This window comes from Penicillium canariense (genome assembly GCF_028826845.1).
Source record: "Penicillium canariense strain IBT 26290 chromosome Unknown utg000006l_segment0_segment0, whole genome shotgun sequence".
Lineage (NCBI taxonomy): Eukaryota > Fungi > Ascomycota > Eurotiomycetes > Eurotiales > Aspergillaceae > Penicillium > Penicillium canariense.
In genome coordinates, this window is record NW_026622733.1 from 1,061,585 (window position 1) to 1,085,529 (window position 23,945).

At 52.6% G+C, this 23,945-nt stretch overlaps 7 protein-coding genes across 7 annotated transcripts; 3 read left to right on the forward strand and 4 right to left on the reverse strand.

Moving 5' to 3' along the window:
• Window positions 1-363: 363 nt before the first annotated feature.
• Window positions 364-1,626, forward strand: N7482_008368 (mandelate racemase/muconate lactonizing enzyme family protein; the record flags this gene model as incomplete). Its single annotated transcript, XM_056690492.1, has 5 exons — window positions 364-386; window positions 424-540; window positions 619-778; window positions 834-1,082; window positions 1,144-1,626. 5 exons carry the CDS (start codon window positions 364-366, stop codon window positions 1,624-1,626), a joined length of 1,032 nt encoding a protein of 343 aa, XP_056540257.1.
• Window positions 1,627-1,727: 101 nt separating this feature from the next.
• On the reverse strand, window positions 1,728-2,023 carry N7482_008369 (uncharacterized protein; the record flags this gene model as incomplete). The annotated part of the gene is made up of 2 exons (XM_056690493.1): window positions 1,728-1,751; window positions 1,790-2,023. 2 exons carry the CDS (start codon window positions 2,021-2,023, stop codon window positions 1,728-1,730), a joined length of 258 nt encoding a protein of 85 aa, XP_056540258.1.
• A 1,540-nt stretch (window positions 2,024-3,563) lies between these two features.
• Window positions 3,564-4,947, reverse strand: N7482_008370 (uridine-cytidine N-ribohydrolase; the record flags this gene model as incomplete). Its single annotated transcript, XM_056690494.1, has 5 exons — window positions 3,564-4,106; window positions 4,182-4,498; window positions 4,565-4,769; window positions 4,828-4,835; window positions 4,890-4,947. 5 exons carry the CDS (start codon window positions 4,945-4,947, stop codon window positions 3,564-3,566), a joined length of 1,131 nt encoding a protein of 376 aa, XP_056540259.1.
• Window positions 4,948-5,202: 255 nt separating this feature from the next.
• On the forward strand, window positions 5,203-9,193 carry N7482_008371 (PXA domain-containing protein; the record flags this gene model as incomplete). Its single annotated transcript, XM_056690495.1, has 4 exons — window positions 5,203-5,454; window positions 5,511-5,712; window positions 5,820-6,645; window positions 8,155-9,193. 4 exons carry the CDS (start codon window positions 5,203-5,205, stop codon window positions 9,191-9,193), a joined length of 2,319 nt encoding a protein of 772 aa, XP_056540260.1.
• A 1,231-nt stretch (window positions 9,194-10,424) lies between these two features.
• Window positions 10,425-12,211, reverse strand: N7482_008372 (uncharacterized protein; the record flags this gene model as incomplete). The annotated part of the gene is made up of 3 exons (XM_056690496.1): window positions 10,425-11,607; window positions 11,670-11,691; window positions 11,758-12,211. The coding sequence occupies 3 exons, from the start codon at window positions 12,209-12,211 to the stop codon at window positions 10,425-10,427; spliced, it is 1,659 nt and encodes a 552-aa protein (XP_056540261.1).
• Window positions 12,212-19,113: 6,902 nt separating this feature from the next.
• On the reverse strand, window positions 19,114-20,729 carry N7482_008373 (GTP-binding protein RBG1; the record flags this gene model as incomplete). Its single annotated transcript, XM_056690497.1, has 9 exons — window positions 19,114-19,133; window positions 19,209-19,329; window positions 19,383-19,739; window positions 19,793-20,130; window positions 20,187-20,257; window positions 20,320-20,356; window positions 20,424-20,498; window positions 20,564-20,627; window positions 20,709-20,729. The coding sequence occupies 9 exons, from the start codon at window positions 20,727-20,729 to the stop codon at window positions 19,114-19,116; spliced, it is 1,104 nt and encodes a 367-aa protein (XP_056540262.1).
• Window positions 20,730-21,332: 603 nt separating this feature from the next.
• On the forward strand, window positions 21,333-22,299 carry N7482_008374 (putative cysteine dioxygenase Cdo1; the record flags this gene model as incomplete). Its single annotated transcript, XM_056690498.1, has 5 exons — window positions 21,333-21,596; window positions 21,707-21,778; window positions 21,838-21,975; window positions 22,031-22,088; window positions 22,142-22,299. The coding sequence occupies 5 exons, from the start codon at window positions 21,333-21,335 to the stop codon at window positions 22,297-22,299; spliced, it is 690 nt and encodes a 229-aa protein (XP_056540263.1).
• Between the last annotated feature and the right edge of the window lie 1,646 nt (window positions 22,300-23,945).

The following is a 23,945-nucleotide window of genomic DNA, read 5'->3' on the forward strand; positions in this document are numbered from 1 at the left end:
TTTCCGTTCGCCGGGCTATCCACAACACACTGAGCCCGACCGCTCGAGCTGCTTGATGCGGCTTGTGAATGCCACGGCGAATCCCGACCGAGCTCCAGGGCCCCCGGAGTCTACCCCGAGCCCCTTTGGAGCGGTGACAGCATGTCTCGGCTGATGATCCCTGAGTCCCTGGGTCGTCTCGTAATCATTCGGCAATCCGCCTGCCCATCTCCATTTCTGACGAAGCAACTGCGATTCTTAGCTTGGCTTGAGTCTGTCGAGCCTCTCATCTTGCTTCAAATGTGAAGTTTGCCTCCCAATTGCCCCTCCAGGCACACCCTGGCAGATCTACCCGGTGGAGAATCTTCGAAGAAGCACGGCAATATGGTGGAGATCAAGAGCATTGAGTATTTTAGGGTCCTGCCTCGATGGCTGTTCGTCAAGGGTCACCGATGAAGAGGGCCAGTTTGGCTGGGGTGGAAGCACCCTGGAGGGCCATACTGAGGCCGTGGAGGGAACTCTCAATACTCTGTGCGAGCGCTTTGAGGGCTACGAGGCAGAGTGGGTACACGCATGCAATGAATTACATGGAGAGATATGCTCTCCATCCTAGAGTTGAGCTCATCCTTCTACTTCCAGTAACATCGAACACATCTGGCAGATATCCGGGCGCCTTGCGTTCTATCGTGGCGGCCCCGTCTTCATGTCCGCCATCTCCGGCATTGGCATTGATATTGCCCCCTGGGATCTGAAAGGCAACCGCATTGGCGTCCCCATACACCAGCTTCTGGGCGGCAAGGTCCGCAACAAGCTCTGTGTCTACGCATGGATTGGCGGCGACAGACCGGGAGAAGTCGCCAATCAAACCAAGGGTCATCAGGAGCAGGAATTCAAATGCCACGGAGGACATCAGCTGGCTTGATTCTCCACGTCTCCTGGAGTCGAGTATTGAGCACCTGAAGGCCGTCAAGGCCCTTGGCATGGACGCTGCCCTTGATTTTCACGGCCGTCTTCACAAGCCCATGGTTAAGCAGTTGGCCAAAGCCTTCGAGCACATAAGCCTCTCTTCCTGGGGGAGCCCCTTCTGTCTGAGCACCCCGAGGGTATTAGACAGCTCTCTGATCAGGTTTCTTGCCCGATTGCTCTGGGCGAGCGTCTCTTTAGCCGTTGGGATGTGGAGCGCTTCCTGGAAGATACCACTGGTGCGTTGATGTTCTCCGGCCCGATATCAGCCACTGTGGCGGTATTTCTGAGCTCCGCCGTATCGCTTCCATGGCTGAGACTTATGATGTTGCTATTGCCCCCCATTGCCCTCTGGGTCCTATTGCATTAGCTGCTTGTTTGCGGGTTGATCGGGCCACCCCCAATTTCGTTATCCAGGATATGAATATCGGTATTCACTACAGTACCGATGCCGGTGAGTCTGATTTCGCCAGTTACGTCAAGAACTCCAAAGCGTTCGATGTGGAGGATGGAGTTCTTGACGCTTTGAACACCCCTGGCTTGGGTATTGAAGTGGACGAGGAGGCGGTGCGCCGTGTGGCTCAACTACTGAGTCCTGGCAACCCAAGAACTTCTTTGGATCCGATGGCTCTATTGGGAGTGGTAAAAGTCCGAAACATTGTGCTGTGTTGGGACTGTACATAGCGTTGTATATTTATTAAATGCTGGCTGCGAAAGAAAAACATATAATGCGAACAAACCCTTTGGCCCGAAATTGAAACCCCTGCTCGTTTAACGTAGATATTTTACTTCGTAAAAAGATACCAGTACTGTTAGCGCACCGGGAAGCGATCGGTTCCCTACGCACCTTCTGAATCAGCCCCAGTGCCGCCGTGAGCAGCTGCAGGAGTAGGGTCGAAAGAGCGTAGACTTCATTTGTATTTGCGGGCTGAAGATGATATGACCTGGTAACATATGAGGCAATGACGGTCTCATTCTTCGCAATCAAACCTTCGATGGTGTAGTTGGATATCACGTTCGGCTGTAATGGATTATCATATAACCGAAAGGTCACCGGCTCGATTCCGGTTCGAAGGAACATTGCTTCTTTTTTTTTTTTTGACCCGTTCTTTTCCCCACACCAGCTTCATGACTTGTTCAGACTTCGCTATTTTGCTTTCTCAAAATGTTGTCGTACTTCATGTTATGGGTGAAAATTTGGCGCCCAAATAATACTTAAATACGCGGCCATGTACCACCTTTGGCGACACTTTGATGATCAGGTGCAGAGCCCCCTTGCATCATCAGGTGTTTGTCAAAGATTCATACCTGGAACTTTGACCTTGTTGCTTTTGAAGAAAAACAAAAAGAAAGAAAAAATGGCTTACCGATATCAGAAAGCCGTGTCAAATTTGCTCCACAGAGAAGAAGCCTTGAAGTTATCGCAGTCCCTGATCGAAAAAGCCTTGCAGCTGTGAGTTGTACATATCGCAGGAAGGAAGTTATTCAAGCACATTTATCAAGCCAGTTTTAGCGAATCTTTCGCAATCAAACCCTCGATGGTGTAGTTGGATATCACGTTCGGCTGTAATGGATTATCATATAACCGAAAGGTCACCGGCTCGATTCCGGTTCGAGGGAACATTGCTTACTTTTTTTTTTCTTTTTTTCCGCTCGACATCTACTTTACTCCGGTCTTTGAACACCCACACGATAGGTTCTTACAAGCAGGCTTCATAAATCTGGAGAATACTTTTTGGAACTGTTGTCATTGCGAAACAAGCTCAATACCACGGTGAACGAAGTCCGTATTTCTAATCAACGGTTTTTAGATATTCATACAATTGTCTACAAAATAATAATGAATGGGCCCCTTAAAAAATATATTTCATATAAATTTATCTAGAGGGCTGCCATTCCAGAAAATTATATCAAGTCTCACGCGGGAAACCGGTGGTCGACCCACGACCAAGCGGCTCTCTCTTTACCATATAATCATATCCACATACCGTGTAGTATCCACAAGCGAGAAAATCACCGCATTTATCGGCCCCGGAGATGCTCCAGGAGAAGGAGTAGGTACATGGCCCTGGTGTAGGCAACTAGCTTGCCAGGGAGTGGCCTCGCGGACATGTGAGAGATACTACCAAATTAGATGAGTGAACAAAATAATCTCTTTCCAACAGGAGGTTATCAAGTTCTTCACATATCGGGTGTTTCTACCCACATTTCTCAGGACCCGTTCGTGCTAGGTGACGACCTGATCTTTCATATACCTCTTTGGGTCGGTAGCCATTGGAGGAGCTGACCCTGATGATGGGGTCTACTCGGTCAGGATGATGTTCTACGAAGGCTCGTTGAGGCTATATCTGGCCTCGGAGTTAGTTAAGAAGCAATGCTAATGAGAATTGCCGTAGACTACCTCGAGTGGCCAACTGCCTGCCTCTTCATACTCTATTCTTCACTGCCACTCCAGGCCTTTGCGCCACTGGCGTGGGAAGAGCGAAGCAAGTTTAATATGGCTAACGCCAGGGAAAATCAAGGCATTAGTTCACGCCACAATTCACAGTCGCACGGAATGACCACTCAATCTACCAGGTAATAAAGTCAATGTAATAAATCTATCTCTAAGAAAGTATACATCATGAGCGAGTCGCATTACAGTCGTCAGCCAGCTGCACACAGTCCAAAATGATGGTCCAGAATGCCTCGAGATCAACACCTCTCGGAACAGCTACACCTGGGCCATCAACAGGAGTAGCAAGCGAGCGTCCCAGTTGACCGGTTATTGAAACATCCTTGCCATGACAACCGTCGGTCACAATGCTGAGGGCAAATCGTTCTCCATCCTTATCGTCAAATTTGAGGGCCTGATCAGGGTGCTTCGAAGCAAAAGATGGGTTCAGTGTCGACAGGAGAACCGCTACTGCAAGTGGATCATGTAGAGGGGGACCAGTCGTCAAGCCAAACACTTTCTCGTATGTCGCCGCAAAGAAAGTCAGCAGGGCATGCAAAATCTGGCGAATGACAGTCGGCGGCTTCGATGCGTCGCTCCCGCCATGCAAAATGCGGGTTTGCACATCTTGAGATGCGAGAACCTGGTGGGTTAGGTCCAACGCGACAATCGTGGTCTTCGGGGCAAGAACTGGGTTGCTGAAGATGGCCTCGGAGGACTCGGGATCACACTATGTGTATCATGACCCTTCGTGAGCTGGAGCCTTATCGGGCCAATGATAACGCAAAGAAAACACATCACGTACGTAAAGATTGAACTCGGCCCAAGGAGTGATGTTTCCGATACGGGACTCTTCTCCAGGCAACCTGCTCATGGGAGCATCTGTGAAGCCTCCACCAATAGCGCCTCCCATGATGCTCAACCCCTGGATATGCCCTGCAACCTCTGGAAATGTTGCGAATAGTAGGGCAATATTAGTCAGTGTCCCCGTTGCAACTACCCATGCGGTACCCTTTGGCTGGGCCAAGAGCGCATTTCGCATAGCCAGGATCGGATTCTCGTTTGTAACCGGAGGGATGGAAGGTTTAGGCAGGAGATCGGTGCCGTCAAGGCCAGATTCACCTATTAAGTCGATTTAAATGTTATCATGATCATGTCCCTATAACAACAAATGATGTTTTAACTTACCATGGATATCCGGAGCGTGTAATGGAGGACGTGAGAATGGTTTCCGGCTTCCAGGGTAGACAGGGACCTCGGGCCTTCCGATGGCTTCTAAGATACTTCTAGCATTGTAGGTCGTGTCCTCCAGAGAGGCATTGCCATGGATGGTTGTTATTCCAAGGAGGTTCAGAGAAGGGTGATGAGCAGCGATCAAGATTGCAAATGCGTCCTAAGCAGGAGAATTAATATGGCTCGGTCTTCGATTGTTATAGACGGGAATGGCATACATCGTGTCCTGACAATAGGAGTTAGCGCAGGTAGATCTAGGGCAAGACGGGGCAAAACTAACCTGGATCACAATCCAACCAAAGTGGTATGCGCTCCGCGCTATCAATACGGGATAACATGTTCAATCGCCCAGGGGAGTGTGTTGATGGAGTAGGACGGCCGGACAACAGAACCACGTTTCCCTGCCCCCCGCATCGCGATAAGCCTGTTATCGCAGCCCTAAGCCCTATATTCCTAATTGGGAAGCTCCAGATCATCAACACCGCCGTCACCGCAACAGTTGCGCGCTGCGTCCATCCAGAAAGGGTGAGGCCCTTATACTCTGCGATATCCTTTCAACTAGACTCAGAAAGGCTCTGTTCCCTTGAGATGCCATGAATGACTCTCTACGCCCCGGTTTGCAGCCGGTTTCCCATCTCAAGGCTGGACCAACCATCTCAAGCTCTCGGTCCACCGCGCAACCTTTCTCAGTTCAGCCGGCCTTGACACGACCGTCCTCTAGACTGCGCATGCCGCGACAATCTATCCGAGAAGATCCGGTTGACTCTACAAGCGACAAGGCTACTGTTGCTTTGATCCGACGCGTCCTCTGCCCCCAAACCAGCGGTCACGGCGCAGCATCTCCAGTGCCGCCGGAAGAGCTGTTACCCCCCTCACGAGCTCTAATGCCGTTGATCGTCAGCTTTATGCCCTTCTTGCTATAATTATCAAAGACTTCGTCTACTCGTGGTACTCGAAGATCACGTCGGACCAGGCCCTTGTTAATGAAGTCCTTCAAGTCGTTGCACATTGCACACGCGCTCTGGAACAGCGAATGCGACGGGTAGATGTTGCACAGTTGGCCCTGGATGAGATTCCCGCCCTGCTGGAAGCGCATATACTCTGTAAGACCCGATTTCTCTTGGATATCTGTTTCCTGAGACGGCAATCCTGGCAAGGGGAAATGAGAAGACAAAGGATTTGCTGACCCTTGAATGATCATCCCGTCTAGCCTACAGACTGGCTAAGCAACAGTCACACCTATCAGGACTTCCAACGTCGCATCGTGCGCTTTACCACGAATTGAACCCCCATCCTGCCCTATCACCCGTCCCAGACCCTACCGATCCTGATACGATCAGCGCGCAAGCTGAAAACGAAGCCGTATATCGGAGATTACTTGCCAGTGGGACTCTCGCTGTTCTTCTGCCGACGGAGGATCTGGAAAACAGCAGCCTACGCATGCTAGTGAGCGACATCCTATCGGATTTGATCTTGGGCAAAGAAGTTGCCGGCCGGGTCTGCGAAGGATGGTTCTTCTGGGAGGCTATTACGAAAGTCACGGCGATAGTGAGCCAGAAAACTTCGGGGCATACAGGCCCCGTCAATGATGTGGCCGCAAGTCGACTAGCGAGATTTGGTCTGCTCCCACACGAAGACAATTCGGCCAAATCCCCGCCAGCCACCCAATCGCGTGCCACCATCTGGATATGGACTGTTCTCCAGAGTATCTATCTTGGTTACGTTGCCTTGCGTTTCATCGGGACGGGTCTGTTCCGGGTCGCATCGAATCCAGGACAGGGATACTCGCACGGAGCCGGTGTGTCATTTCATGCTGCAACGCCAGCCCTTCCCAAGAGGGAGGGCCTGGATTCATCGTCGTCAGGCGGAGTCACAGGTAAGCGCCCGGTTCTCGACTACCGGGTGTGCTCGATGATGTCGCAACTACTGGGCATTTCGCAACGAATGCCGTGGCTTTCCGGGCTGCTTGCCCTCGTTAAACACCTGATTCTGGCAGGACCAGGCAGGCTCGGCGACGCAGAGGGGGTCCTTGACAGGTGAGTTTATGTTTCTTATGGTTTCTGGTTGTGGATTGTCTCATGTCGGAGTATTTCTCCCCTTCTTTTCCTCGTGTACGCCTCTCAGGGCTCGGGCCCCCCTCGCGCAAACTCTCGACAGTGGAGCAACGGTGCGATTCCCGAACTGCGATCTACGAGGGTCAAGTGTCACTTGTGCAAGCCATGGTGTGAGGGCGAAGCGCCTTGCTCGCATGCCGCATCGATCACTTGATCCCGCAGCTGGCAACGGTCTTGACAGCGTTAGCGTCAGCGGGGAGCAATACGGGAAATATGGGCGATACGGTTACCGTACGGCGTTAGCTGACCGATGGTACGGTCATTACGGGCTGGCGTTACGGTTGGGCGATGCTGGCGCGAGATTGGCTGCCCTGACTTGGTCCAAGCGAGCAATGGACATCGTAGGGGCGACGAGCTGGGAAAAGAGCAGGCAAGGCCACCCCTGCTCTTTTCTCCGTCCCATTTTTTCTGGCGATAGCGGCGGGGCCCGGCCCTTTCCGTGCCGCTCCTGTGCGGATCTCAACGCTGCGAAGGGTCTGTCGCTCAGCTGCCCATCTATTGACCGCCGCTGTTCACCGTGGCTCAGACTCGCCGCCCCAAAGAGCAAAAACAAACAAGCAGTGAAAACAACAGGGAGATAGCAACTGAAAAAAGTTAATGGGCTGCCGAACCAGTTCAAACTCCACAAACTCCACCGCGACGAAAAGAGGGGCGAATCGCGCGCACGAGCAGGAATCGCCTGCCGATCCCCTTCATCGACGGGCATCTGTGGCCAGATGGATAACTTTACTGCTTTGGGGACGCGCATCAAGTTGAGGAGCAGCAGCGGCAGTAGCATTTGCTTCATCCGCTGAGGCTAGTGATTTTCCCACTCAGGATCCAATCAGCGAAATTCCTGGTAGTGAGATTTCGAATTGGCACCCCGGCCGAGGTTGGCGCATGAAGCCCGCTTTTCTGTGCGCCAGGTACGCTGCTGGGATGTTACCCGCTGGGACCGGGGCATTGCAAGAGAGGGTAGGCAGAATGAGGACGAAGACCAGGACGGCGCAGGAGACAAGCCCGCCTCGCCATTTTCCCGGGATTCACTGGTCACTCGCTGCTCGGTCTCTCAAGGTTCTTTCGGGCTGTGGCTTTTGGGGAAGTGACATCCCTGTTGCACCAATAACTGGCCCAAGCTTCTCCTCACAACCCACGCCGAAGCCGATTGTGCTCCGCCTCCCTCCCCGCTTCGCTCCCTTGCAGCGGCCCTAGTGCCTAGCGCAGTGCGGGTTGATCCTGAGTTCTTGTCTCCAACAGTGGGACTCGTCTGAACCCGTACGAAGGCAGGAATAACGTGCCGCCAATGGCTCCACTGTCGAGGATACTTTGATTTTTCTTGGATTTCACCCTTTTTTTTTTCTTTGTCCGTTTGGTGGTTATGCTTTTTTTGCTCGTCATTTTCTCGGCTCTCCCGATGTCATGATTTTGAAGCGATCGTTGCTGACTCCACAGATTCCTCCAAGAAACCATCGAGGAGTACGTCCTCCCCCCCACTTTGTTGCCCAACCTTCTTCTCGCAACACGGTCTGCCCTCTTCCCGACCAATACCCGCTCAGCTGCCCTTGCACCGGCTGTGAATACTGGAACAGCTCGGGCTCCGGCTCCGCAGTTGTCCGTTCAGACCCCGACGCCCGGCGGGAAATTCCCCCTCGCCGTCAGTGCGATTTCCACTTCAACGCCTTTTTCGGAAGGTGTCTGGGCCGCTGGAGTGGATGCGAGCGACACAGTTGGTAAAGATTATACCGGCCATAGCGACAGCAGCAGTGTTGGGGTTGGAGTTGGTAGTGGCGGTGATCATCTGCCTACCCCATTATTATCGTCGTCATCGCCAACACTTGTAACGACACCGGCTATCGATAACGTACAACACGTCCAACACGTCCAACACGTCTCCGCGGATGTGTCAACCGGGCCAGAACAAACAAATGGCCTATCTAGTTCGGAGATCGCCGCTATTAAGCGGCGATGTGCAGCTAGTCTTCTGGCTGTGATCCCGCGCACTGTCGCACGAACCCTCTTTGGCGTTCCGCCGCCAGCCAGCAGTGATCGTACCTGCAGCGCCGCCACTGGGAACTCACCCTCCTCCACCATCAGCTTCCCGTCCCCACCCTCATCAGTCGATGAGGGTGGTGGGGGCCGCCAACGATCTTCATTACAGGGCAAGGGAACTGTAAAGCCGTCGCAGACGTCAGCACTGTCGTCCTCCGCTTCTACCCTTCCAGGGCCAATCAACGGAACTGGCAATGCTCCCGCTGCCCAGGGTACAGACGAGCAGGACGACGAGTCCGATGTTGACCCGGAGGAGTTGTACTTCCTGGAGGCCATCGAGACCGATCTATTGGATCTCCTCGCTGACGAGTACTGTAACAAGCACCTGGTCTACTCTATCATTGAGACCATCTTGGCCAGACTCCTCCCTGAGATGACTGAGCGCAGCATCGAAGACCTAATGGAGGATCGCGGGGTTGCCTCCGTTCCCGGAGGCTTCTAAGCAGTAGAGTTGCTGTTCTTGCAGCATATTGTGTAGCTTTCGGTCTCCGGCATATCCATCCCTACATACTTTAATGAGACATGCTTAATTCTACGGGGGTGACTCCTCTAAAATTCACCCGGATTGGAAGTGAGGTCCATCGTAGAACAAACAGGTTGGAACATTCGGGGGTTGGGGTATAAGTAACTAGTAACTAAGTAATGTATCAGGGTCTCGCGTGGACACTAGGAAGAGTCCTCAATACTCATTCCTGATCCCGTACGTGAGGCAAGTGCAAGGAAAGTAAATAAAAAGTAAAAATAAGAAAAAACTAGTAAGCAGAAGACAGAACCAAAGGCAGGGGGAAAATCTGACAAGGACGGTCCAGCTGGAAGTTCGTATATCTGAAGGATCCCAGCGAATAATGTTCTTTTCCGCGTGAGCGGTCCAGTTTAAGAGAGAAAGGAATATTGGGCAAAGAAATAATAAGGAAGAAGAGCATTAAGAGAGAGAAAGAATTAGAAAGAAAAAGAAAGGAATTTCCACTGCAACGACACGGTGGTAAATGAAACATGGAGGGGCAGAAAATCAGAACCAAGTTCAACTGGTGTGGATGAATATAGGAGGGGGCGGTTGCGAAAGCCAAACGAACTAGGGTGCTGGTGAGGAAAATAATGGGAGAAACAAGCAGAGAAATATCCAAAAACCGAACAAGCGCGCGAGTCAACTCCACAAATAGAAACCCAATTCCAGGGGCCGAGTCCCATCCATGAAGCCCATGAAGCAGTGGACACAGTCTGTCGGCCCAGGGTTGTATGCGTGGTATACCAGTGCCAAAAAGAGAAATCATAATTCCAAACCCCATGTCAAAGCAAGATCGAGGTCGCCCTCTGTTGTGTGTATGGTGTGATAGGTACCTGTTGGTTTTTTGGGTTATATCGCCGAGAAAGCCGAAAGTCGGCGCTGGTATCAAAGAACATTGAACAGAAAGGATTCAGTTCATACAGGATGCAAAAGCAGAAAGCAAATCGAGAAGCCCGCCAGAACGAACAAAATGGCGTAGAATGTTGAGAGGGGGGAACCACAAAAATGGGAAGGTGAGAACAGAATGGCGGTCATGAGAGAGAGAGAGAGAGAGAGAGAGAGAGAGAGAGAGAAGTGGGCAATCAAGAGATGAGCAGAGAGAAAAGGGGTGGAGTGGAGTGGAAAACGAAAACAAACTTGATCATCCCAGACATCCATGAACCTTCATTCACCCGATGTTACGAATGCTGCGCTTCTTGTTGACGCGGGGAACATCATCATGTTCATCAATCCTGGTCAGCCCGCCCAGCAGGGTGCTCTGCTGGCTCTTCGCCAGCTCAAGACGCTCCATCAGCTTGCCGATAGTCACGTACTCCTGAGCAGCAAGACCGGCAGGCTGATGCTGGAAATAGTTCATGACGAGCTCTAGCGCACGTCTTGCCTCATCCTGTGTCGGAGAGCTAGGGGCGCTGATAGGTGAAATGGTGCTAGACTTGGAGACTGCCGGTGGCGGCTGCATAGACTTGGTCTTGATCTCCGGGTTGCTGCGGTTGCGCTTGATCATTTTTGAGGGGTCAGTCCCCTTGATCGCAACACGGGATTCGTCTTCACCCATTTCTAGAGGTGATTGCAGGATGGTCACGCCGTATTGATGCTCTTGCTGCTCTTGCTGCTCTTGCTTGGTGCACTGCGACTCGTCGGCGGACAGGAGACTGGGGTCAATCGGGACAAGGGGGAAGGTCTGGCTGCGGGGACGGTTGGTGTTGACGCCAGAAGTTGGGAGTCGTTGTTGACTTGTCGGGGTGAAGGGGCTGTCAGAGACAAGCGTGGATGTAGGGCTGGTCATTCCTACGGAGGATGACGTATCCAGGGAGGTGGTGCTTTTCGAATGACCGTGTTGGTACCCGCCTGTCAGCTCGGGAAGTTCATCGACCGGCTCTCTCTTCACACCCTCTTGGCTGCGCGCAGGAGATCGGGGTGAGCCAAATCCATTCGCCGGAGACACCGGCGAACGTCCGCTAGGGCTGTGCATAATCGACTCGTTTGCAGAATCGGTGTTGGTGCGAGTCGGGCTGTCCGACTCGCTGCGCTCGCCGTTCCGGTCCGAAGAGCCCTTTCGCGGCTTTGCGCCCAACAGGCTGCTGTTCTTTTGCTTGAATTTCTCCAGCCAGCTCGAGGTCAGCACCTTCTCATTGCCCTCGGGGCACACGCAGGTGCTTGCGAAAACGAAGGCTCTCTGCTTGATCATTTCGTCACTTATTGGGAAGCCCTCGCGTTGATTCTTTCTGGCCCAATTCGATAGCGCCTTCTCCACATCTGGGACTCGGCCCTTGGCCCGCTTGATGGGAGACCGACTTCCATCATCGGGGTTCAGATATTTCTCTTTCTGGCGCAGGACTTTGGAAACAGTGCTGTCATTGAACATTAGGGTTTACTCTCATTCAAAAGGTTAATAATCAACGGAGCAAATTACCTTCTTTCCACTCCAAATAGTGCTGTCCCGTACACCAGTCAGTATATAGTTCAGTTGGAAGACCCACTCGCAATATTTCCAATCTTACCTCCAATATCAGTTTGTTTGGCCTGCTTGTTCTCTTCATGGTATAGACACATCTGCCGTCGATCTTCGTCGGTAAGCGTCCTGCGCGGCGTCGGCCCTCCAGTAGATGTCTTTCGAACCGGAGGCGCAGGCGCAGAGGGGGAGACAGAGGTGGGGACTGGGGCCGGGGGCAGGCCGGATTCGTGGAAAGGTGATTGATGATGGGTGAGCATGCTGGGCCAGGAATGCGACGGCATCGGGAGCGGCATCGGGGCGTAGGGAGGCGGTATTGACATGCCGTAGGTCGCATCCACCATTAGCGGCGACTGGTGGTAGTCAAACCCGCTATATTCTGGGATCGGCGGTGAGTGCTGCGGGGAGGTGAAGGTGCCCAGCTCGACCCAGGGAGAATGCGCAAACTCGCTGTCTGGTACCCCATGGGATTCTGTTTCCATGGCGGATGAGGAGGAGTCCATGGACGGCGACAATCACGGCGATTCCGTACGTTGACGCCGAGTCAGCGCGAATGCTGATAGGCCCCCGCACGAGTCAGAGCGAGTGATGAATCAAAGGAAATAATGGAAGCGTCCGAGGGTGGAACAATGCGACAGTTTTCTAGAGGTGAGACAATGAAAGATGATGCATGTTCCGCCACACACGCATGCACACACGGTCTACCGCGAGCCGTATAGAAGCACAGACGACGGTCCTGCGGAGGATGAATGTTCCACGAAGAATAAGAAATGGGGTGCTGGAGATAGTGGTGCTAGCGGGGATCACTGACGATAGTCAGAGAGGGACCGCGAATGCAAAATGTGGTGGTGGTGGGTAAGTATACAAATATGCATGAACCCCGGTGATAAAGAGTCGAGGGAGCGCGCGGTATGCGGGTACGGCAAAGGACAGAGTTAAAAGGAAAACCAGGGCCACCGAGACCGCACGGCGATCCAAATCGCGTGGGTTAATAGAAACGAGTTGAATCTCGATTGCAACTGGCACGAGAAGGGCACAAGTCCGGAGAAATCCATGATAACCTTCTGCCCCGACAGGAAACCAGCGGATGGCCTCCGGTGATTGGCCGGTCCTCTCGAAAAAGCCATCCGAACCAGAAGAAATCAAAAAGAAAATAAAAAGAAAATAATCATTTAGTGCTCAGGTTTTCGGCGCTATGAGAGGGGAAAAAATCAGAAAAATACCCCTGTTAGTCGAGGGTGGAACGGCGTCTGGTTGGTCCCGCGTGCGATTATATTGTCGGGGTTGCATCTCGTCTGGCCCTTTTCGCAGCTGGTTTGTGTATTACCAGGACGGCGTATCGTATGGAAAGAGCCCTTTCCGAGGGCCAACGCGGGAAGTCGGGGCCTTAAGCTGGTCCTGTGGTTGATACTCTATGCGGCAGCTCGAGGTGATGGCCATGGTGAGGGATATTTTGTTTTTCCTCTGGCTCATGGCCCGGACGACCGGTCCCCCGAATGCACCGATTTCTGGACGTGGGGGATATACGAGCTGGGAGCAAAGACTGTACGACCAAGGCAATTGGGTACCCAATCTACAGTATTCACCTTCGGAATGTAACTATGTCACTAAATCATAGTCCTTACAGTACCTCATGGAGACCGCCGATTACGATCCCTCCGGGCGCGGGCGACGGGGCCTCTCCACCTCCCATCGGCGTGTCCGTGGTTCGGCGTATTGTTCTCTTTCGTTGAGCCATTCAGTCCTCCTACCATGGCTCGGATCCGCGCCGGCTGTCGGATCCTTCAGCATGACTGGCCGTTGTCGGGCGTCCTGCTTTCCACCCATTTGCGCCCACGGCTATCGAGGCCAAGCAGATCATCCGTGGGGACGAGGCCAAGTTCGCTCGAAGAGCCAGAAGAGCCACGATCCGGGATGATTTGCTGGGGGCCAGATAGCGGATCGATAAACCGCTGAACCTAAAGCCCGCATGACATCCGCTGTGTCGACCGGGTCGATCAAGTGGACCGGGCATGGTCCGTACGCTGGAGATCGGAAGGGCGCAATGCGGCGGTGCTGGGACGCATGGGCATGACTATCGCCTTATCCGACTATTGTTTCATTGCGTCCCTTTTAGGGCGAGGGTCTCAACGGTCAGAGTACCAAAGCGACCAAAGAGAACATGACATCGACATTCTGACCAGGCCCATGTGATGTCCCCTGGGGCACGGAGCACCGCCGCGGTCGTCGTAGTGAGGAATAGTAGGTATAGAAGGTTGCGAATAGGAAGACCGAAGCCATGATCTCGCGCCTGACTGGATGGGCCGGATATGCCCCCCTCCTCGGAACCCCATCAGCGCAGAATCAGGGAGGTTGGGGGCGAAAGGGGGGAGGAGCACATCCCTAGATTGGACGCTCCGCCTCGCCCATCAGCCAGACGGTGTAGGCCAGCGACCATGGACCGGACGACAGGCCTAGGGCTAAAGGGACTGTTACCGAATTGGGTCATTATGGATCTCTGAAGGACGTGCCGATCTCCCTCATAGGTTTGCCGTAAATTTGAGAATTGGCGGGTTTCTGGCGTCTGGTTGGCTGGGTTGATCAAGGATCCGAACGCATTAGACATCCATGAAAGATGATACGGCAAATAGGCAAATGAGGAGTAGCATGGATCCTCCCAACTGGGCGAATCCGCCGCGGCCATTCGCCTGCGGACGATACCGTGTTGATACAAGGGCCGAACAAGCTCGCCGCGGATGGCCCTATCACAGGGAGGAAGAGGCCTCTTGGCGAGGAGGGGGAAACCTCCCCAATGATGCAATCGTGCTGCTTTGGCGCTAACTCACAGCCCTCGTTTTGGGCTCCACTTCCACCCTGCGCGAGACCCACTGCGGTCCTCGACGGGCCGGAAACCTTCAGTAAACAAGAATGTCAACAGCGGTCTGATCTTCGTTCTGCACGGATCTTCCCAGGCCACCCAGGGAACCGATGCCAAAAGTTAAACAGGAGGCGGGCACGAGGAAGAGGAAAAAGGAGAATGATAAGAAGAAGAGGAGGAGGAGGAGGAGAAGGAGGAGGAGGCGGGGGTTTCCAAGCATAGCAGCCCCTGGCCCAACAAGCCTGGGCTTAGGTGCTTACCCAGACAGGGATTCTCAGGATACAATACTGAACGACTCGAGGAGGTTGGGATGATTCTATACGGAGTACTAGGGTAAGAGCGCGCATATCGCGCAGGCTCAGTTCCATGATTGAGATGCGGCCTGCCATGCATCCACCAGACCAGCTGCCAAATCCTCGCGGTGACATAAAACCTAGGACTCAATTTTTTCATGCTCAGAGTTATTATCGCGATATCAACCGGTGACAGGTGCAACCCACCCCGCTCGTTCGACAGAACCACGAGGGGTACGAATGTAAAATCGGTCCAAGTCAATGACTCGGGGGCATGCTCGGCGCGTTCGGGCCGCGCCCCTCCCCGGCGGAAATGGGGATGCAGTGTCTGGTTGACAATGAAACAATCACCAATCTGACAAATCGCCTAGTAAGTGCGACCATTCAGGCATGTTGGACAGGTTGGACGGTCCAGGGTCGTGAATCAACCGTCGCTGACGGGCGTCACTGATTCGGCCTCAACACCAATCATCCTGTGCGCTGCCGTCGGTTTTCTTGCTAGTGTGCGCGAGTCAAAATCGTTCATGACAGGGGAAAAAAGGAAAAAAAAAGCCCCCTTCAATATTGTTGCCTGTCCGGGAAGGGTTTGAGCTCTGCGCCTTCCCGTTTGGAGACCCATCAGATCGGCGAGTAGTAGGCTGACGCCATCTTTGCGGAGGGAACAGCGCCCCGGCACTACGTCTCTGTAAGATGAAAAACAGGGCTAGACGGCGGACGGCAGTTGGCGGCCGATGAATCGAGGGAGAATCTCGGCTGATCTCTGGCGCAAGCCATTGGGGTGGCTCCGTCTGGATGGTGACCGGGATGCGCGGATGGTCATTTCGGAGGAGGCGAAGAAAGAAGTCTAGACCGGTCAGGATCGCAATCGGCGCTTGTCCTATGGCTGGCCTTCGCATAATTGCTTCTTCCCTCGTTCTTCGCTCCACGTCGCTCGGGGGAAACGTAGGAATATCAAGGGATGTGATTTGGCTATTGGACCGGGGGCACGCATTGTGCGATCAAGGCTGTGGTCTCACGGGATTCACAATCCCTGCTCAGACTCAGGAACGGACTGACCGGGGAACACAAGGTCGCGGGTGTAGATACTGTAGGAGGATAGGAGGGGTTGCCAGGGTCAAAACCAGCAGGGATGGTTGGGTCGAGATCAGGTACCGATCGACACGAACTTTTCAAACGGCACTGCACCGTCCACCTGCGCCGACCTTGCAATCCCGACTGACATAGTGTAATATGTACCCGGGACGAAGTGCATGCAGTACATCCTGCATGGTACCATGGTCATCGCCCACCCCAGGAAGAGCGTCGATCAAGGGCAAATGGAGTCAATGGGGAAGAGAGAGGAGGCAAACCGACCAACCAGCCCTATTGCAATTCGCCATGCGGAGGCTTTCACCATGACATAATGGCATGGAATCGAGCGTCGCCGTGGGAGCGGATGCTTGTGCGAGCTATGTCCCTGGACATGAACCTGACTGAGCCGTGCCTGCCGACGACTCCGGGGAAGAGCATTGCAGCCCCGCCAAATGCAATGCAATGCAACGAGATGTGGCGGATGGGGATCTTCCACGAGAAGGCCAGGCGCAATTGGGGATGTTCCTGTCCCCAACGCCGGGGTCGTTGCCAGGCCAGTCACCTGATGCCCACCTGCCCTCGATGGGCTTTAGACGATAAGACTGAGGATTTTGCTTCCCACGGGCGAAGACACATTTACCGACATACACACTACTCACTCTCCCGACGGTACGTCCCCGAGGCGAATCTACACGGGCAAGGCAGCAATTTGGGATATCTTGCCGATCTGCTCGAGTTAGCATCTGAGGACGGACCAGATCGTGAACCCGTCTCCTCGTGAGTCTCTGGGCTATCGAGATCGGCGATTTGCGGGCGAGGCTCCACTGCGCTAGCTCCTCCTCAGCACTAACCGCACGACCTAGGCTCTCTCCGTGAGTCTCCGCCGTAATAATGATTCAACCCATGCCATACGCAATAAGTACAGAAGGGGACTAGACCATGAGACGATTCGACCCAGAGTCGTCGTCCCTCCACCCCTCTCGCCTGTTGTGGCACCCAAACCGCAGTACCCCCGTACAGCGAGAGGTCGCCGGGGCTTTCGGGTGGAGAGGATCAGATAAATGTCGCGAACGCAACCGAGCACTGCATGTCTTTTCACCGCTTGTTGCGGTTCTCACCGTTCCCGATGATTCCCCTCATGGCATGCGCGTTCGTTGCTTGTTGCGCTCGAACTCAGGCGCGAGATGCCTCGTTCCCGTCGAGGGTTCTCCCGGTCTTCCTTTTATGCAGCATGTCAATCCTGCAGCAGGTGAACGCAGATCCCTCAGGGAGAACGGAAGCTTGAGCAAAGCCCGTCCGACCCTACCTGAGCCTGAGTCACAAAGGGTGTATGGGCACACCGTATGGAGAACCGACTGCTGTGCTGCACGGCGGACCCTCTCCTCCCGGTACTTTTGGCGCGCTCGATCCACCGAGCTGGGCCGTAGCAGGACACGGACAGCAGGAAAACGTGCTCCTCCTGGGTTGACATATCAATTTTGTTTTGCGCCCCCTCAGGCCCTCAGGGCCGGCCATAGAACTTGCGCGGCTGTCCTATCGGATCCCCGAATGCCCATCGGAGAATTTAGCCTTGAGTTGCGGAGCCAGCGGGTATACGCATCCCCCCGAATTGAGGAAGATCGTCACCATTACCGTTGTCAAATCAACACGGACCCTGGGCCAGTCAGGACCACTGCTTTTATTAGCTGTAGGTCAGTGCACTGCGCGGAGGGACGGTCGCGGCCCTTTCTGCTTCTGCACGCAATGCACACCATAATTGCCTTTCGAGGGGGAAGGAGGGGTCACTTCCGTTCGAAGCTATCGGCCGTGGATGGGGTTGGAGCTTTGACCCGAGCTGACTGGAATCGACCCTCCAGACCGTGGCTCGGCGGCAGATCGGCGAAATGGGAAAGTGGGCTCGGGTCCAGATTGGGGTGGCTTGACAGGGGCACTTCTGATGGAGGGGCGGGGGTAGCTGGCTATGGATGCCCTGGCTCGCCAGCCTCAGAAAGTAATGAACCGCCAGGTCGGGGCTGCTGGCTGTTGCTAGGCACAATCGGTGGCAAGACAGGAAATCCAACTAGCAAGGATAGTCGTGCGCAGCACGGCACGGCACACAACGAGGTGTCAAGGTGAAAAGGCGCCAATTGGGACCGGTACCGACTGACACGGAACGCGTGCATCGCTCCGTGGAGAGCAAAGGAATCCGAGACCGATAAGGATATGGGTTGTCTTTCCCTAGTGCTCATATAATAGCGTGGCCTTCTATATGCCGGGGTTTTTATTGGCCCCTTGGCCGCCCCAGGTCAGTCAATCTATGCATGTCGCATATCGGGGCAGAGTGGCTTGCTTTTTCTGCCCAGTGGGTTGCATGCTCGATATGGAAGTGCAAGGCGGTTGAGCAACAAGAAGCAGGTTGGGAACTATTTCATCGGTGGACTTTTGACAGTCCACTCCTGGGAGGTGCAAGACCTGTCAGGTAGCCCAATGCACCGTACCTATGCAACTCTGGTTGGGTTTGCCATGGAAGACCTCGATCTAGAACATTTTCTTTTCTGCCGGTTTCGGACGCCCAGGAAGCGAACAAAGTGACCAGCCCGCGCAATCAAGAAAGAATGGGTAATCATGACAATATGGACCGGTCGCTTCAAAGACCATACACAGTAACAAAAAGAAACATGACAGAAAAAGAAACTTCGAACCCGCCAAGACCCATCAAAGAGAACGAAAGATACCAATAGTTCCTCCCCTCGTGTTGCCCCTGAGGCCGATATGCAAACTCACCGGCCACTTCTCCAACTCGACGAGCACCCTCGTGGACTCAGGTCGCACGGCACTCGCGAGTGTGCCAAGGGACAGGAGAACGAAAATCACAATACGCAAGCTGGGCATGCGCGGCCCCGAACAGAATTTGTTCACAGCCCGGTGATCAATCTTCCGCTCAACAAGTCCTGCGAACCTGTTGAGGCCCCATTTGATGATCTTGATTGTCCGTGCGGAGAGCAACTCGTGCCATCCAACCGCATTGGGTCTCCGTGGTGTGTGATGGGGGCTGAAGCCGAGAACTTCCGCGTACCTGTCAGCATGGATATACATGGGCAGGCATCATTCTGGCTGAGGCCGCCGGCCACCTCCCAGTGCGATTGGAATTGACACTTCGCTTCCACGCGCGGGCTATGACGGTCAAGGATTGCGATGGAATCCTTTATCGCTTCACAATTGACACTATAGTCGGAGCAGTCAGCGGTGATATTACACCCCGGGAGGGGGTTATTGTCAGATGGCAGAGCAGAAACGTACCGATATCTTCATCAGCAAGCTCGTGCGAAAGACCGACTCGCTGCGGCTGGTGCTTGACAGAGCGGCCATACACAATAGCGTGCTTGAACTGGTCCTTGATCGTTCGGTGAATGGCATTACACTATATCTCATTAGCGTGACTTATTCCAATATGACGGGTAGGCAGATGCATACGAAGTCCTCCACGGTGCAGCCCGAAGCACGAAGCACCACGGGTGCTGTGTAGTCGGGTGCGCGGCCTTTGGGCTTGGTATAGATTCTCCGCAGGCTGAGCTTCTCCCACATCATCTCCAGCAGCTCGTCAATGTTCCAGCCGTGCTCTGAACTGATAGGGCAGGCATTGGGAATGCGGTAAAGCAGATCCAGCTCCTCAATCGAGATAGCATCGATCTTGTTGAGTGCGTAGACGACGGGGATATAGGCTCGGCTCTTGGCTTCCAAAACATCAATCAGATCATCGATAGTCGCATCACATCGGATGGAAATGTCAGCAGACGAAATCTTGTACTCGTTCATCACAGCTTTGATTTCCTACAAATAAAGTCAGCCGTGGCCCCCGTGACTGCAAAAAACGAGAAACTCACCTCTGGAGAGATGTTGGTCAATGGAGTAGTGCTGGTGATCGCGATACCGCCTTTATCCTTCTTCCTGAACACAATGTTGGGAGGCGACTTATTGATTCGAATACCGAAGCCCTCCAATTCGTTCTCGATAACTCGCTTGTCGACCAAGGGCTTGTTTACGTCGAGAATGATAAAGATAAGGTGGCAGGTCTTTGCCACTGCAATGACCTGACGACCACGACCCTTGCCATCCTTCGCACCCTGGATAATACCAGGAAGATCGAGAATCTGAATCTTGGCACCATTGTACATCACTTGTCCGGGCACAGTCGTGAGGGTCGTGAACTCGTATGCGGCAGCTATGAAGATATGTCAACTATTGATCAGCACAAGGCTTGTTCTTCAAACAACATACCTTCCGAGTGCTGGCCAGTCAGCTTGCTCATCAGAGTACTCTTGCCGACGGAGGGGAAACCAATGAAGCCACTGCATTGATGGTGAGTATAACATTCCTTATACCGATGGCATGTTGTCGAGATTTGACTTACACACTGGCAACACCAGTACGCGCAACATCGAAACCGGCTAAAGAGCATCAAAATTAATGATTAATCCGTGAATCTGTAGGGACTTTGTCTTGTGAAGAACTCACCACCACCACCGCCACCACCTCCAGTTGGGGTCAACAACTCTCGCTTGAGCTTAGCAAGCTTTGCCTTCAATTGTCCTTTACCGATTGTCAGCCCTGTCCGTCCATGGTCGCAACAATCTTTGTTCGCGGGGTATCTGTACCCAAGTGGAAGGATGTGTTCTTGTTCTTCTGAGTCCGAGCCATCTCGGACTCGACCTCCTTGATCTATAACCAGCCATGGCCTCGTTAGCGCCTGTCTGCAGTGCGATTTGGTTTTGAACGGGTCGAGTAAGTCGGCGCACTAACCTTATCAATCGTGGTCGACATGTTGGCGGTTGGAGAAGAGAGGTATCGGAAGGGAAGGAAGATGTTTTAGGTCGACAAAATACAGGGAACGCTCGATTTAGTTCGTTTCCCCTCGCTGTGCGGCAGGACAAACTCGCAGCGAAAAGCGATGGTTAGGCGGAGAAACAATCTTTGAATCTCAATTGTGGCACTCTTCTTAGTCAGGGCGGGGAGTTGGCCTCAGGCGGTAAATTATGTCATGGCCAGAGAGACTTTTCAGGTGAAAATACTTCTGCCTCAGGCCACTATATGGCTCTATCGCTGATCGGTCGGGTCGGCAGGAACAAACGGTGGCAACCAGATAAAGTCCCGGAGGGTTGTTCATATGTCGCCATTTCAAAGCTCCATGATCAATCGCACTTGAATGACCTTCAGGTAACACGGTGACTCAGGCCCGCTCGGATTACAACGTTTGAGTCCGTATGAAGGAGGAAGAGAGTCCAAAAGCAGCATCGTTCCCATTTCACGCTGCACCCGAGCCAAACTCCGATAACGGGCCTTTTCGGTTGGAAAGCTTCTTTACTAGCTGGATGGTTGGAACGATTGTCAACACAGCCTGACACCAGGATAGCAATTGTGGTCGCCATGCCATTTCTTCAGAATGGATCTGACTCGCCCACCGTCTCTGAAAAGACCGTTGCAGCCTTCGAGCAACTTGTGGAGGACCTTAGTGCCGCTCTCGGGCCCAGCTCTGGCCTTGACTCTGATGATGTTGACCATATGAACATCCAGTTGTTAATGGATAAATATGTCTCGCGTGAGGCGGAATGGGGGCAATATGCTTTAGGAGATCCCAGCAGGGGCTATACGAGAAATTTGATTGATGAGGGTAATGGCAAGAGCAACTTGGTCAGTCGGTCCTCTCTCTGGTTCTGCTATCCATCGGCATGAGCATGAGAAATGTTTAACATGCTCAGCTGGCTCTTTCTTGGCTTACTACAGATGTTGACTCTAACTAGCTGATTCTCGTCTGGAGCCCCGGGAAGAGTAGTGCAATTCACGACCATGCCAATGCGCACTGTGTGATGAAGGTACCGTCAGCCCAAGCATTTCTTGTTCTAGAGAACCTACATGCTAAAATTGATGACAGATTCTCAAGGGGAAGCTCAAGGAGACACTCTATTCCTGGCCAAATAAGCAGAAGATTGATCAAGGCCAGACTTCTCCGCCACAAGTCACTCGAGAGACCGTCTATGGTGAAAACCAGGTAACCTACATGTCCGATAAGGTTCGTCATCATATTCAGTAATGGAGTTTCATCATAATCTGACACGTTGAACCAGCTTGGTCTTCACAGAATCTCCAACCCGGACCCAGACAACTTCGCCGTTTCACTGCATTGTAAGTGCACGCCTCCACTGAACATGGTCCCGCTGTGCGATTTTAATTTACAGTGTTACTTGATATTGATTTATATACAGTATACACGCCCCCTAACGCTGCGAACTATGGCTTCTCCCTCTTTGATGAGAGAACCGGCAAGTCAAGCCACATAAAGCAAACGAATTTCTATTCCGTTCGTGGCAAACGTTTTGACGATGGACAGGAGTAGGATAAAACCAGTATGTGCTCGCCAACATGGAGGATGGATATCTCCCTCTGCGAGCTTCGTCGGCCTGATCATTGACTGTCCTTTCTCATACGTTAGGCTCTCACCGCGTTATTATCTTTCTTTGTGGTTGTCCTAGTCAGGTCTTTCGGCTGAAGAACCTGTTGCAAATTGATTGCTTTCAGCGTTTTTCCTGAGGCCACCCAAATTCAAAATGCTATTGGCATTGGGGTGCCTATTCTGGCTTTTCGGGACTAGAAAGCGGTGACCTTTTCTTCATGGGGCGCATTGCGAGAATTACTTTTAATGATCGAATGACATATATCCGTACCAATCCCATTCATAATATTGTAACCTCAACTCTTCTATGCGTATCATTACTATCGCTCTCTCATCTCAAAAGGTTCAATGGAGTATTGTGAACATAAGACCTACTTTCTCTCTCCGGTAGGCTGGAAATGGCAGCATATATTTCGCCTTTTCAAATTTAGCCACAGCTACCATGCTCCTTTCTACCAACTTGTCGACAACCTGCAGTGCCCAGCCTTGGTTCTCGTTGACCGGTTACCTAAATAAGAGCGCGATGTGGGGGCTCATTGTCGGCATTTTGTTTCAGCATTATAGCTTGCTCTTCATTCACAATGGCCAACTGATACAGGTTTGAGAAGAGCTCAAAAATTGACTATACTAGTTGACCCGTCGGAGGGGTTCGTCGGTCATATACTCTGCGTCCCCGGTGACTTGATACAACAGACCAGGCTAATTCTCGGCGGCGACAAATAGTGACCAGTGATTAGGCTCGCCAGGCCCTTGTGCTTCGAGAACAAGAGACTGGAAGTAGGGGAATAATTAGGCAGTACATAGTGGTTGGCTATCCATGTCCTCTGGACTTTATTCAACCCATTGCTGAGTACCTTAGCTCCGGCTGAAGTGGCGCCTGTTTACCTCACACACTTCCCGAAAACCAATCGCTCTGATGGACATATTGGAGGTTGGGTATTATCCCAAGGCTGGACAGTGCTTACTGTCAGCTGTTCATGAGGCTTTTGGTTCATCACGCCTGCTTACCCGTAAGCAACTCAAAAGCTTGTGCAAGCCAGAATTCAATGGGAATACGAAAATTCCGCAAGTGTAAACTTAATTCAATTGGGACACCATTTATGAAGACTAAATGCAAGGCAATGTGAAGTACTTTAAGTTTGAACAGGGGCACATGCAGCTCGTCGAAATAGCCAAGGGCGCGTAGGCCTGTGTCCGTGCGGCCCCAGCGTTCAGCCTCACTGCATCATTGTCCGCTGCCTACGTTTCAACTCCAGGAGGAAAGTTTCTGAGTCTGACATGTTTCACATATTCTAAGGCTGTATATTACTATGATAAAACCCACAAGCCAGTTTCGAGCGCCCTATGTGCCGTGGAACAATATCACAGCAGCATGAGCCAATAACAACCAATTAGATAGGATCTTCCTGACAGTATTGATCCCACTAGAATCCCATCTCCGTCGACGGCGTTTTCTCTATCAGTATCGACCATCACCTTAAAATTCACGCCTCAATATTTAGGAATACTCCCAGTGGTACAGGTACCGTCCTGCCCATTCCTAACAAAAGATGCACGTAAGAGTTTTATCGTCACCAACCAAACATGAT